The sequence below is a fragment of the Aethalodelphis obliquidens genome, unplaced genomic scaffold (genome assembly GCF_003676395.1).
Source record: "Aethalodelphis obliquidens isolate GAN/ISIS:26980383/991018 unplaced genomic scaffold, ASM367639v1 scaffold16, whole genome shotgun sequence".
Taxonomy (NCBI): Eukaryota; Metazoa; Chordata; class Mammalia; order Artiodactyla; family Delphinidae; genus Aethalodelphis; species Aethalodelphis obliquidens.
The window spans coordinates 16741022-16756184 of NW_020837960.1; the positions used below are offsets into that span (position 1 = coordinate 16741022).

The 15163-nt window shown below is 42.1% G+C and overlaps 1 protein-coding gene across 4 annotated transcripts in view; it reads right to left on the reverse strand.

Moving 5' to 3' along the window:
- Positions 1 to 13371, reverse strand: part of KPNA3 (karyopherin subunit alpha 3) — a 91926-nt gene extending 78555 nt beyond the window's left edge. Inside the window, exons 1-2 of one of the 4 annotated variants that reach the window (XM_027116356.1) lie at positions 12795 to 13177; positions 6857 to 6894 (exon numbers count right to left, since the gene is read on the reverse strand). Coding sequence is in view for 2 of the 4 variants with exons in the window: in XM_027116353.1 (XP_026972154.1) it covers positions 12795 to 12863 (69 nt within the window). In the remaining 2 variants the exon portion in view is untranslated. Of the gene's footprint in view, positions 1 to 6856; positions 6896 to 12794 lie in introns of those variants that run through there. The other 3 variants (XM_027116353.1, XM_027116351.1, XM_027116357.1) reach the window with 3 other exon arrangements.
- Positions 13372 to 15163: the final 1792 nt, after the last annotated feature.

Genomic DNA, 15163 nt, shown 5'->3' on the forward strand with positions numbered 1-15163 from the left:
AGGGGCTTCCCAGGTGGCGCAGTGGTTGAGAGTCCGCCTGCCGATGCAGGGGACACAGGTTCGTGCCCCGGTCCAGGAAGATCCCACATGCCGCGGAGCGGCTGGGCCCGTGAGCCATAGCCACTGAGCCTGCGTGTCCGGAGCCTGTGCTCCGCAACGGGAGAGGCCACAACAGTGAGAGGCCCACGTACCACAAAAAAAAAAAAAAAAAAAAGCTATACCTGACACGCCTATTAAAGTCTTCTAATTTTCGTGAAATGTCGTCTTCAATCCACTCTTCTGTAGAAACAAAGGAGCATTCTCCAGCACCATGAGTTTCATTTTCACTTTCCATATCAGAATCAATCACTAAGGTTTTTTTGTCTTTTTTTCATCTAATATTCACATTGTCTGAATCAGAACTATACTCTGAAGAACTATCATCTTATGAGACACCAGTATATATGTTGCTCAGACAATCAGAGAAAGTACCTGCGTAAAATTCACCTGAAAAATTCTTCTTCACTCAAAATTTCGCGATGCATCATTTTTGAAAATTGCATTTATAATATACACAAGGTTGGAACAAAAACCTAACGGAGCAAAATGTGAATAACAACAATCATTAAGTTGTATAATGAACCCTTGATCAATTTTAAGTTCTAAAAACTTTGCATGGTGATGTTAATTGTATCACTCTCTAAAAAGGTATTGGTACATCTCCAGTTGGTAAAGTTAGGATAACAAAAGACGTGTTAATACATCTCCAGTCAATAAATTGTTAAGCAAATTACTTAACTCATTTTCTTCATCTGTATAATGGCAATTTTGTAAGGATTATTTAAGATTATTCTTATAAGCACAGTACCTTGTACATAGTAAGTGCTCAACAGTCATTGATTATTGATATCGATAATCACTGATTATCATTATTTTCATTGTTTTATCCCCCACACTTAGTTCAGAATTCAGATAACTTCTGAGTAAAATAACTGGAGCAAGCTATTTCTGCACACATTATTTTCAGCTGCATACTGAATATTTCCATTTGAACAACGTTTGGCTCCCAAAACTTGTTATCCTTACTCCGAACTGTTTCAGTTAGAGTACCCAATCTGTTAAGGTTTGCCCAGGACTTTGCTGGTCTGAACACTGAAAAGTCGTGTGTCCTGAGAATTCCCTCAGTCCTAACCAAACCAGGACAGTCTTCACCTTAAATTAGAGATATGTTGCAAACAATAAAAAACAGATTTGAGTTAATTTAAGATACAAGGGGAAGCAGGGAGACAGGAGAATTACTGGAAAAATACAGCACAATTCAAAGGACCAAAGGAAAAGCTAAAGAATCAGATCTATGAAAAAATCAGGATGAAAGCAACTCCAAAGATCTAGGTGGCAGAAATTAATGGAAGATTTCTTCACAGTACTTCTGCCAGGATGAATCACTTAGGTCCCAGTATCAGCTCACTCAAGATTTAAATGCCAGGGGACAGCATCTGATGGGCCTATTTTGTACTATCCAGAAAAAGTGAAGCACTTTAATTAACCAAAAAAAGCAGGAGCATTTAGATGAAAAATTCCACCAAGAGGTATCCAATGGAAGAAGAGTAGCTTCCAAAGGCGAAATGAGAATGCTGTTTCCAAAAGAAAGGGGAACAGATAAAAGATCACCACATCAACTGTTGCTTGAACATGCTATGCTTTCAACACTCCATGACTTGGTCACTGTTATTCATGTTATTTTTCTTTCTGTCTTGGCAAACTCCTCCTTCAAGACCTAGCTCAAGGGTGATCTTCTGCGTAACCTTACTCAATTCCCCCAGATATAGTCACTCCCTTTCTACATGCTCTCATAGTACTTTGCAAATTATGTACCTATATCACAGAACTATCATACTGCACATTAAGCATATGCTTAGATGTCGGTCTCTCCCACCAAACTGAACTTCCCTAGAGCAAGGACAGCATTATTCGTATTTACAGTCTTCGGAATTAACAATGCCTCCCTGGCACATAGCAAATGCTACGTAAGTGTTTAATAAATCTGTTATCTAAGTCACTAGGATAAAAACTATATGAAGCAACAAACTAAAAGGAAAGAAAGGAGCTACTACAGGTAAACATGCTGACAATATCAAAGAAAAAGCTGACAGACTAAGAGCAAGGGAATGACAGGCAAAAAAAATTATGAAGAGCAAAAACTCCATAAGCACAGAAATCAAGGCCAAAATTCTGACAAATCTAAGAACTCGAAGGCATCACTTACATAAGAGCAAAAAGTAATAGCCATATGCATAACGATGATTCTCAAGAACCAAGAAAATAACTAAATTATATTCTACTTAAGAAGGCAGAGACATGCATAGGACATTTTTAGAAACACTGGCATTTCAAAATAAAAGAAAATTTGGTATGTAAACAAATAAACTTATAACCCACAAAACTCAACAGTTCAGAATGATTAATTCCAAGTTAATATAGTCATGATTCATTTTACCATGTTTTAATTGTTAATGTTCGTATCCTAAGCTGTGGCAAATTTTTTCTTAATGGCAAAATGACGAAGTATAGCTACATCCTCCTTACATATTTAATACTGCTCTACTTTGAAGGTAAAGGAATAGAGACTTGGAAATGAGAATATAGCCAAACCTTATGCTAAGAAAACAAAAAGTCAACTCAGGAATGCTATCAGTCATGGAAAGAGAATATCACTGACTTTGAAGTTAAAGATTTTCTAGATACACTTTCTAACTCCTTTACTGGATCCCAAGAAGTCAGGTGACTTTTTCACTTCAAATGTTATTCAAGTCTTTATCATATTTCACCCAAACAACTAAAATTCATTTCATCAAATATGGTAACTCTGACATCATGACATTAAACTACTCTTTATCATCTGAACCGCCTGATCAGTCTAACATCAATATTGGGATATATTCTGAAGCACACAGCATCACCAATTGAAGGTTTATTTAAATCAAAAATACTTAAACTAAAGATAATTAAGCCTTTCAAACTAACCTCAAGTTTACAGAAAATTCAGAGGGTCGTAAGAAATAGGAGGAACAAGTTAAGCAACACCACAAAGAGAAAGACATATCCAGTAATTAGGACAGTCTGATAGGTTGAACCATATGAAACTGCTGATATTTGGCTGTTTTGAACCTCAAAAATGGCAATTTCATGTGGCTTGACTTAATATAAGGAAACTGGGGCTTCCCTGGTGGCGCAGTGGTTGAGAGTCCGCCTGCCAATGCAGGGGACACGGGTTCGTGCCCCGGTCCGGGAAGATCCCACATGCCGCGGAGCAGCTGGGCCCGTGAGCCATGGCCGCTGAGCCTGCGTGTCCAGAGCCTCTGCTCCACAAAGGGAGAGGCCACAACAGTGAGAACCCCACGTACAGAAAAAAAAAAAAAAAAAAAAAAAAAAAAAAAAATATATATATATATATATATATATATATATATATATATATATGAAACTGACCTGATTTCTTCTTCACAAAATTAACAGCATTTTTTAAATGGTGGGGAAAAACAGCAGAAAGGTGGAAGCAACCCAAGGATCCATCAGTGGATAAATGGATAAGCAAAATGTGGTATATCCATACAATGGAATATTATTCAGTCATAAAAAGGAAGGAAAATTTGACACACACTGCAACATGGATGAACCTTGAAGATATTATGCTAAGTGAAATAAGTCAGTCACAAAAGGAGAAACATTGTATGATTCTACTTATGTGATGTTCCTAGAAGAGTCAAATTCATAAGGACAGAAAGAAGAGAGGTTGCCAGGGGCTGGGGAGAGTGGAAATGTAGTTAGTTTAATGGGGACAGAGTTTCAGTTGGGGAAGATGAAAAAGTTCTGGAGACAGATAGTGGGAATGGTTACACAATGATGTGCATGTATTTAATGCCACAGAATGGTACACTTAAAAGGTTAAAATGGTACATTTTATATTATGTATACTTTACCACAATAAAAAACATGGTGGTCCTAGAGAAATGGAGATAAAAACAAAAATAAACAAATGGAACCTAATGAAACTTAAAAGCTTTTGTACAGCAAAGGAAACCATAAACAAGATGAAAAGACAACCCTCAGAATGGGAGAAAATATTTGCAAACAAAGCAACCGACAAAGGATTAATCTGCAAAACATACAAGCAGCTCATGCAGCTCAATATCAAAAAAACAAACAACCCAATACAAAAATGGGCAGAAAATCTAAATAGACATTTCTCCAAAGAAGATATACAGATGGCCAACAAACACATGAAAGGATGCTCAACATCACTTATCATTAGAGAAATGCAAATCAAAACTACAATCACCCCACACCGGTCAGAATGGCAATCATCAAAAAATCTACAAACAACCTAGAAAATGGTACAGATGAACCAGTTTGCAGGGCAGAAATAGAGACACAGATGTAGAGAACAAACGTATGGACACCAAGGGGGGAAAGTGGCAGGGATTGGGGTGGTGGTGGTGGTGGGATGAACTGGGAGATTGGGATTGCCATGTATGCACTAATATGTATAAAATAGATAACTAATAAGAACCTGCTGTATAAAAAAATAAATAAAATTCCAAAAAAAATCTACAAACAATAAATGCTGAAGAGGGTGTGGAAAAAAGGGAACCCTGTTGCACTTTTGGTGGGAATGTAAACTGATACAGCCACTATGGAGAACAGTAGGGAGGTTCCTTAAAAAACTAAAAACAACTACCATATGACCCAGCAATCCCACTACTGGGCATGTATCCTGAGAAAACCATAATTCAAAAAGAGTCATGTACCACAATGTTCACTGCAGCACTATTTACAATAGCTAGGACATGGAAGCAACCTAGGTGCCCATCGACAGATGAATGGATAAAGAAGATGTGGCACATATATACAATGGAATATTACTCAGCCATAAAAAGAAACGAAATTGAGTTACTTGTAGTGAGGTGGATGGACCTAGAGTCTGTCATACAGAGTGAAGAAAGTCAGAAAAGAGAAAAATACTGTATGCTAACACATATATATGGAATCTAAAAAAAAAAAAAAGGTTCTCATGAACCTAGGGGCAGGACAGGAATAAAGACACCGACGTAGAAAATGCACTTGAGGACACAGGGAGGGGCAAGGGTAAGCTGGGACGAAGTGAGAGAGTGGCATGGACTTATAAATACTACCAAAGGTAAAACAGATAGCTAGTGGGAAGCAGTTGCATAGCACACAGAGATCAGCTCGGTGCTTTGTGACCACCTAGAGGGGTGTGATAGAGAGGGTGGGAGGAAGACGCAAGAGGGAGGGGATATGGGGATATATGTATACATACAGCTGATTCACTTTGTTATACAGCAGAAACTAACACAACAATGTAAAGCAATTATTCTCCAATAAAGATGTTAAAAAAAAAACCATGGTGGGAGGAGTCTCTTAAAGGAGATTTAAGAAACATAACCAAATGTGATCAGATCTTGTGTAATCATGGTTCTAACAACCAAAAGTTAAAAAAAAAAAAAGTTAAAGGACAACTGGGGAAATTTAAATGTAGATTACATTAGCTGTTATTAGGAAATGATTAATTGTGTCAGGGTGATGTGGTATTTATTTAAGAATGCACTCTTATTTTTTAGAGAAGTATGTAAGTCTTTAGGAGTAAATTGTCATGACTGACATATAAGAAAATTTTAAAAATTATTTCTCTATAAATGTGTCTTAATCTGCCAATATTTTACCTATCATAATAAAATGTTTGGACTTGATTTGGGAAGCAGTTAAAAAAAAAAAAAAAAAGCACTGAAAGAGTAGAAGTTTCAGTTAAAAAGCATATTTTAGGAAAATTATTGTGCTGGTGGTACTTACAATGAAGGTACTTATTTAAGAAATATTTTAGTGCTCATTTTGCTCTGCCACTGTACTAAGAACTAGGTAATGGAGGTACATATAGGAGAAACAGATAAAACATAATAAAAATATATTATCTAACCACAGTGAGGGAAGAAAGTTTCTTAACAACCTGGGGGGGTGAGGGGAGATTCAGAAAGATTTCTCAGAAGAGCTAAATCCAGAGGTGAGTATTTAAGAGGGGTAGGAATTAACCAGGCAACAGGAGGGAGGGAAGGATATTCCAGTCAGCAGGATAACCCTGAGAATAGAAACAGAATTGGCAAGCAGGGGAGGGCCGGATTCCAGATTATGTATAAGCATATAAGAAGTTCAGTGTTGCTAGAGCTTAAAGGTGTGGGGATGGGGGGGTGGGGGACGGACACAGAACCTTGAAAAATAACCAGGTATCAGGCTCACTAAAACATCTCATGAACTGGAGGAAGAACACCACTTTGAAGGCAACTTTTAAACTGCTAGATGATAAGTAATAAGGCTGAAAGTAGGCTGGAGGCAGTGGAATAGAGAGGCAGGGCCCAAATCCAGAGACAGCACAGAGATTCAAGCTACATGACTGGCATCTGACTGAATGTGGAAGATGAGGAAGGAGTCCAAGAAACCTCTCAAATTTCAAGTTCAGGTCACAGTGAGAGTGATGATGCCATAAACAGAAAAAAGAAAAAACAAAGGCTTTAAACAGTTTGAGCTTGAGAAGCTGATGTGATGCTCATGTGATTAATTTCCAGCAGATGATTAAAACAGATTTATGTTCCCCACACTGAAGTGACCGTTCAAACTAAGGGAACTGCTAATGTGGGTAAGAAAAAGCCAATAGAGAAGTGAGTTGTGGACATTATATGCCTATAATCAATGGGAAGAAAGAAGAACCAGCAAAGCCAACCAAAGAAGAGTAATCAATGAGGCAGAAGGACCAGGAAAGATTATATGTCCAGATAGTGAATTTGAGAAAAGATAATTATAAGTGTACCTGCTATATGACGTATAGATTCCTGAAAACTTCATGTTCTGCAATATTAGGAAGAAAGAGGGAAATACATCAAGATGGTTGGAGCAATCAGCACCTTTAAGACAGAACATATGGTTAATTGGAGCCAAGAGGCATACTCCTGGGCTTGCTATTTTCAACTGTTTCTGTACTTCAACTACTTGTGTTCAACTGCTGCTACTTGGGAGGGATAAATAGTTAATGTGCTGGTAAAAATCAAATATCAACCAACATGAATTCTGCATGAACTAACATCATTCCTCTTTATCATTCAAGCAAGAATTAGTTTATGTTACATAAATACATTATAGCAGAAGAGATTGTCAAAGGAGGGTTGTAGGCAACGGTATCAATGCCATAAAGTCAATAACAAAAGAAATTATTAATATTTTAGAATAATACTGTACCTTTCACTCCCAAGTACATTATCTAGTCTCTTTTAAAGAGTATTTATTAAATTTTATATACTGGTCACTAAATGACCCAAGGTCCCTACCATGAGTGGGCTTCTTGACAGACCACATACTTTAACAGCTGCAATACACACACAGAATTTGTTGTACATCACAGCAACCTATCCCAAAGAGGTAAAGGAAAACTCACTTAGAAAAAAACAGAGAGAAGAGAAAAAATAGGGACTGATTGTAGTATGTTATTCGTCAGGAAAGGCCCTGTGGAGAATTTCTGAAGGTGTTTTTTTTTTTTTTTGCGGTACGCGGGCCTCTCACTGCTGTGGCCCCTCCCGTTGCAGAGCACAGGCTCCGGGTGCACAGGCTCAGCAGCCATGGCTCACGGGCCCAGCCGCTCCGCGGCATGTGGGATCTTCCCAGACCGGGGCACAAACCCATGTCCCCTGCATCGGCAGGCGGACTCTCAACCACTGCGCCACCAGGGAAGCCTCTGAAGGTTTTTTTGAACTATAATGACATGGTATGGCAGAACTGCAATCTTGGTGTTCCAGAGATATATGAAGGAGTATGAGTGAAGAAAGAGTTTGCCAGAGTGAGCCCCACCAAACAGATAGCAAAAGAAGGCATTCAGGAGAACAGCATATATAAAGGCATGGGAAGGAAACGTATTGGTTACAGCCCCATCTCAAGTACTTTATCATGGATAGCAATACAAAATATATAGGAAATATAAGAAAAGCAGTAGGTGAGGTAGAAAAGGCAGACCTTTTTTTTTCTTTTTTTTTTTTGGCTGTACGCGGGCCTCTCACTGTTGTGGCCTCTCCCGTTGCGGAGCACAGGCTCCGGACATGCAGGCTCAGCGGCCATGACGCACAGGCCCACCCGCTCCACGACATGTGGGATCCTCCCGGACCGGGGCACGAACCCGTGTCTCCTGCATCGGCAGGTGGACTCTCAACCACTGCGCCACAAGGGAAGCCCAAGGCAGACCTTTTTATGAAATTATGTGAGGCATGCTAAGGACCTTTAATTTTATCCTGAATGCAATGGGATGATTTGCCAGGGAAGTAACACAAAAAGGTTTCAGAAAGATCAATCCATTCACTGGGGAGGGAAGATACAGGGAAACCAGGTGCACTATCACACCTGTATAGGAGACAGTGATAGGGGCCTAAACTAGGGCAGGGTGGTAAGGTTGGTAACAAAGGTAAAAATATGAGGGCTCATCAGATGACTAACACAGAAAAGTGAAGGAAGGGAAGAAGGGAGTCAAAGTCAAGGATAAGGTTTGAAGCTTGAACAGTTAGGTAGTATTTCTTACCAACAAAGGTTCCAAAGAGAGAAGCAAGTTTGGTAGTGCTAGATGAATTTACAAATGAGAAGATATTTATTTATCCCTAGTATTAGAAATTGAAGCCTAAAGTTTAAGTGTTAAGGCCAAAGATATGGGTTCTTATTTTTCAGTGAAACCAATGAACTGGCTTCTTACTAATAAGGAAACTTTGCAAAAGTGAAAAAGTAGAAGGTAAATAAATCAAATGATAAATAGGATGACAAAAGTTTTTATTTGCAAGGTTTTAAATTATCAAAATAGGAATTTCCCTGATATAGTCAAGATTTATTAAATATTTTCCCCATTAATTAACCTTCAGATGTGCATCCATACAAGCCAAGTCTTAGGCTCCACTCAGTGAAGAGACAGTAAAGCACAGTGAGCACGAGTTCTGGCTTTAGTGTCATGCTGCTGCACTTTAAGTCTCGGCTCTGCCACTTAAACCACCTAGGACTTGGGGCTAGTTCAGAACCGCAGTTCTGAACCGCAGTTCAGAACAGTTCAGAACCGCAGGCTTCAAGTTTCCTTGGAAGTAAATGTGGATAATAATACATACATACTTTATAGGACTGTGAAGACTAGATAAATAATCCATATAAAGTACTTGGTACAGGTTGACTGTAAACATTCAGTAAGTGTTAAGAATTTTCAAATAATTATTAGTTGTCACTGATGAAAATGTCATATCTTTGAAGTGTACAGGAGCAAGAAAAACTTGACCTGGATGGCAGTTACCTGCATGTTTGATTTTTAAGTATTTACTAAATGGAACTATGTATTTCCTAGTTGTAGCTACAAAATCCATTCACCCTACCCAAGCCTTGAACTGCTGTCCATGATAATTACTCCCTCCCCTACCTCCATCTATAAACCTCAGGATAAGTGTTATCCCTTTTCTCTCCTGTGAGCTTCACACAGAAGAAGAAGAGAACAAGGGAATAGGAGGAGGTTCAAATCCTCATTCCATGTTAGGACCATCCCCGATCTCAATTTTTGGGAAAATTCCTCCTTACATATGGGATAACAGTACCATTCCTCCAGAATTAATTCTAGATATTACTGCCAGTCACCTTTTTTCCATTCCTGTAATCATGCTACACCTCCTAACTCTACTCTAGAATAAATTCTTTCAGATCTCTATATCAAGAAGTTTCCAAGCAACTCTTTGCCACAAAAATATTCTCAGACCACCACAAGCCACCTGAAGTCTCATCTCTTCACTCCTTAATCTAATTTCTTCTTTTTCACCTGGATCTTTATTCACTAATTTCTCAGGTGCCCTGTTCAAGTTTAGTCCACACTTTCTATAAAATTCACCAACCTTTCTTCTATGAAGCTATTCCCAGCTGAATGACTATGAAACTACTTTCTTCCTGAACCCTCTCCCTACTCACAATTCCCTAGCATAACCCCACACTTTTATTTTTAGAAAATATGTATTTTATTCTTGCGCCTAGCATCTTATTTGTGTATCAGCTGGCTGTATAATTTATATCTTTTATCTATCCTATGTGTGAAAAAGTAGGAATGCTATCTCATCAAAGTACATCTCACTGTTTTTGAAATAGCCTGATAATCACTGCTATTTAGTCACAGAGCTAAGCTGCAACATAAGTTTCTAGTGTAATATAGTTTCTAAAATGGGTAAGACTAAACTAGATATGGTGTCTAGTCTCAGTTATACCAAATTCTACAATAAAGTCACTTGATCAGATTTGACCCCAGTTCATCCTTTAGTCACATTTCTAGCATCCCTCTCTCAGCAGTAACTGAAGTAACAGCAGTAACTGAAGAGTCCTACATTCTCAGGACTCTTCAATTACCACTCCCTGATGTCTGGAATGCCCCTTCCTTGCTCTCTCCCTCTCCCAGGCCAACTTTCTTTCATCCAGGATCAGCTCACTCCCATTCATCCACTAGGAATCAACCAGAACATCTCCCTTGACTGCTCAGCTCCAAGTCAGGATTTTCTCACACATTCTCAGAATACACTTACTGATGTATTGCATTGTAATTATCAGTTTACTCTCCTACACTCCTACAGAACTGTAAAGGTAAACTCCTTGAGGTACAGACTGAACAATGTTAGATACCCAATAGACAATTAATGAATGAATGCTCATACCCACTCCATGACCTTGTGCACGCTGTACACACAGTCTTGAGTTTCCTCATCTAAAGTACTTTCCTCCTGTAAAGTGTGGATAATGCTACACCTAGCTCATAAAGTTGTCACAGGATTAAAAGAGGTATCATGAAGCTCTTAGTATAGTGTCTGACACATGGAACTACCATTTGAATGTCTGCTATTTCATGCCTTAGTTACCCTCCTGAATCCTGGGAATTGTAATGTCACCAATATTTTCAGGCTGAAAGGCTTAGCAACCATGCATCCAGAAGTCACTGGTTACATTCTGATTATCAGCAGATATTTACTGTGTGCCTATTATGTGCAGAAGTCCTTACTATGTATCACTGAGCTGCCAGAAACAATAGGGGCAAAAAATAAGACAAAAACTTGTACCAGTATCCAAGAGAGGAAAGGCTGTTAATTAGTTTTTCTGTACAAACAATACACGTATTTTTTCAAACTACATTAACTTTTGTTTTATAATAGGAGTTAGCTTCAAGAACAAATACTGATGGGCAAAATTCAAACTTAACTCCTATCATCAAGTGGACCCAAAACAAGAGGCAGTTACAAAATTTCTTGTTGCTATTCCTAGGTTTCACTTTTGCTTGTAAGTATCAATATTTCTCACAAAAGAAATTTAGCCATGACCAGGACAGAGATAGATGAACTTTATTTGTCTCAATCAAATGGGAATTCCATACTATTTCCTAATTGGTATGTAATTTTATAGCTCCAAAAAATGGCCTGTGTTTTCTCTATTTTTCTACAAAACAGAACGCTGACTGGCATTATTTTCCCTCACCACCTTCTCTCTTTAGGACAGGATAAAATGCACACTTCTTAGTCACAATGGCCCCTTAGCAAGAATGACAAAACTGCAAATCATGTCACCTAGTATTAGAAAAGCAGGTTGTGGACTTGAAACACTTTCCCCCTAACATATCCAGAGGTGAGAGTCCCAGTGAAGTTTGTGCATTAAACTACACTGCTTTTGGTAGCTGCAGAGACCTCTAGCGCTGCCTGGATAAGCCGAGTTTGCAAATAGTACCTGCTAATGTCACCTTAATGAGACAATGGCAACATGCTGAGTAGCAACAGAGTGACCACGATGAATGTTTACAGTTTTGCAATCATTTGGAAATTCTACCAGTTTGGAGCAAGAAATATATACAAGGCCGTATGAACGTACGTATCCAATTTATTTCAGTAAAACGTGTCAAAGACATGATCACCCTATGCACACCCCCACTACAAGAAAAGGCTCAGAAAACAGGTCCTGTGCGCGGAGGTCGGAACAACGTCTCTTCCAAAGCCTCCACACAATAGATGGTAAACTATTGTCCACCTTCAGCTTGCTCCAAATGCCAGCAGTAAGGAGAGTATGAGCTGGAAAAGCTCAGCACGACTGCTCCAGAGAACCGCACCGGAATATTAGAAAACGGTCCTGGCGCATCCTACCCTCCCCCATCCACCACCCTCCGACAAGTCAGTTACCCGGCTGGTCCCCACCCCCCTCTGCGGGCCGCCACCGCCCGCCTGGGCCCGGCTCGCAGAAGGTAGGCGCGGGGACCGGCAGAGTCGAGGCTCCATGTGCGGCAGCGCGGGAGGCACTGAGGGGGCTGCGCCGGGCGGAAGGCTGCATGGGGAGCGGGCGTGAGCCGCGGCCGCCCCCTCGGTGGGGCGGTCGACAGATCCGGGCGGCAGCATCCCCGGCCCGCGAGGCCCCGGCCCGCGGACCCCGCCTCAGCTCCACACCTCTTCCTCGCCGACAGCAGGCCGCGCCCGCGTGACGGGGCCGAAAACCCCGGTATTTCCAGGTCTCTGCGCCGGCAGCTCCGGGGGGCGGCTGCAGCCCGGCCCGCGTCCCGCCGCCCGCTCCGCCCAGCCCCTAGCCGCGATGACGAGAGGCGGCGGCCAACTCCGACCCACCGCGAGCCGGCAAGAACCAGCCCGGCGCCGGCCCCCCGCCCCTCCCTGCCGCCTCGGGGCCGGCGCGGCCAGGCGGGCGAGCCGGACGGGCCCCAGCCGCGGAAGCACACTCACCTCTACATCTCGGCCCTTATTCTTAAAGCTCTTGATGCGGTGGTTCTCTAAGCCGGGGTTCTCGGCCATGGCTGCGCGCTGCTCCGGCGGCGGCTACTCCGGCGGCTGCGGCGGCGAGTCTCGGCGCGGGAGGGGGAGGTGGGGGAGGGCCGGAGGGAAGGGAGGGGGAGGGGGAGAGGAGAGCACGTTCCGTGACGCCTCCGAGCGCGAGGTGGCAGCAGCGCCGGGGGAGGCTCAGGCGGACAGACGGGAGGGGCGGGGCGGGAACAGCGCTGAGGAACCGCGGGCGCCTGCAGAGCCTTGAGTCACGTGACGCAGGCGGCCTCCGGCCTGGATGCTAGCCGGCTGGATGTGCCCGATGGTTCTCGGGATGACCCCCGCCAACGCCCGCCCCCCCAGCAAGGACTCCCCACAACCCCTCGGAGCTGCAAGTCATGTGCCAGCAATGGAGCCAGACTTACCCGCTTTTACTGCCCCCGAGACGCGGAGCTGCGGCAGGAAACTACAGTTCCCAGCATGCCATTCTTCGGCGGGGATAACTCTCCCGAACCAGGAGAATGTCGGGAACCCTAAGCGCGCGGGTTTCTGCGCGCTGCGCTTTGAGCGCCTGGGCGCGAGACTCCGCCCCCAAGGCCGCCTCTGGGCGGGGTGGGGTGGAAGGAGCTTCCCCGGAGTTGGTACTTTGCGCCCCATTGACAGGGAGGGGGCGGGGCTTCCTGGGAGGCGCACCTCTCTCCCCGTAGCCTAGAAAATTAGAAACGAATCCATGGTTCGTGCTTTGTTCCCTTGCTTCTTTGGGTCGAGGTGGGGGTGGGGGTGGTGGGGTGGGGGGAGTCTCCTGAAATAGCAGCCACCCTCATTCGCTGTTCCCTTGCTCTGCTTTGGTTTTATAATTAGCATTTATTTCCACCTGACATGTACATATGTATGTGATATATGTGTTTATGTGTGTGTGTTACCTGGCTTACTGCATCGGAATTAGCTCAGTTAAAGTAGGGACATTGGTAGGTCTATTGCTGAAACCCTCTGTTAATAAAGTGCCTGGCACGTCGTGAATAATCAATAAATACCTGAACAGATTAGCGCTCTAGGGTCTGTTTCTTCATCATCCTCCCAAGCCCCGTTCTGCAGCCTCCACTCTGGCAGTTCCTGCATTTATGTACCCTCAATACCTCCGTTCTGCCACCACACATAATCTTCTCAGCCTTCAGGAAGTAGTCAAGCCCTGATCCGCAGACTCTCCAGTCTAGCATCTCCTTTTAGGGTCATCGTAGGAATGATCACGGGAAATTTGGATCCATAACGCTAATAGTTGCTTTCTGGAGCAGGTGGGCTTCTCTGAATGTATGTGAAATAATTTAGTTTCAGAATCTCTGGCAGATACAAGTGATCTTATAGTACAGTTCAAATGACACTGAGGTCATTCAAAGGTTGGGAGAAATATAACCATGAAGAGATTGAAGAAGATATTCTTTCAAAGCAAAGGGGACTTAGAGAGCCCGAAGTCCAGGGGTCATGAATTAAGAGGCCTTTGCTGGCCTGGCTATGTCTGGGCCACTTTTGTGAGTGATGGGTGGTGGCTTGTTGATAAACACAGGCTCATTTAAAGGCTTCAGACCATTGTGGCCATATTGGACCGTGGGCCGGTCTTGACAAAGGTCCCATTTTTCAAGGGAAACCAAAAAGCTGGGTTCTTTTTTCTTCATTTAAAAATTTCTTCATAAAAAAATGATTTATATTTTTTAGTGGACTTTAGGGAATCAGTCACTTAAGAACTCCAGGCCCTCACATTGTGTGATCCTGGTCCAAACACTCAGTTGATGGGGAGAAAAAACACCTAAAGGTTAGAATGAATAAATAGATTACTTCAACTCTAGTTCTTAAGGCGATAGAAGTTGCATGTTTGCCACTCCTCCTGATTGACTGAAGAGAAACTTCCAGACTGTTGCTCAATCTCCATTACAATTTAACAAGAACTTCTCTTTTCAGATTATTTTACCCCTTTGTACCTCTTCTCTTCACCCACTTGCTATCACCAATCATGTAAGTTACCATTTTAGAATTTTAGACATATTTAGTGAGCACTTACCATGGGCTAGTCGTACTAACACTGGGATATATTTGTAAACAAGGCAGCCTGGTATCCTGCCTCCACACAACTTCATATCTATCAGAGTAGACAGACAATAAAACAAGTTATCACCCCAAACGTGTTATGGGTGTCAAGGCTCACAGCATGAAGATCCTTATAACCTGCTGATTCCTAATGTGTGAGGGCAAGATTCCAAATAGAGTTCTACATGTCACATATCTAAAATTTAAAAGTTATAAATCAAGCTTACAAACTCAAAATATCTTCTAACCTTTGA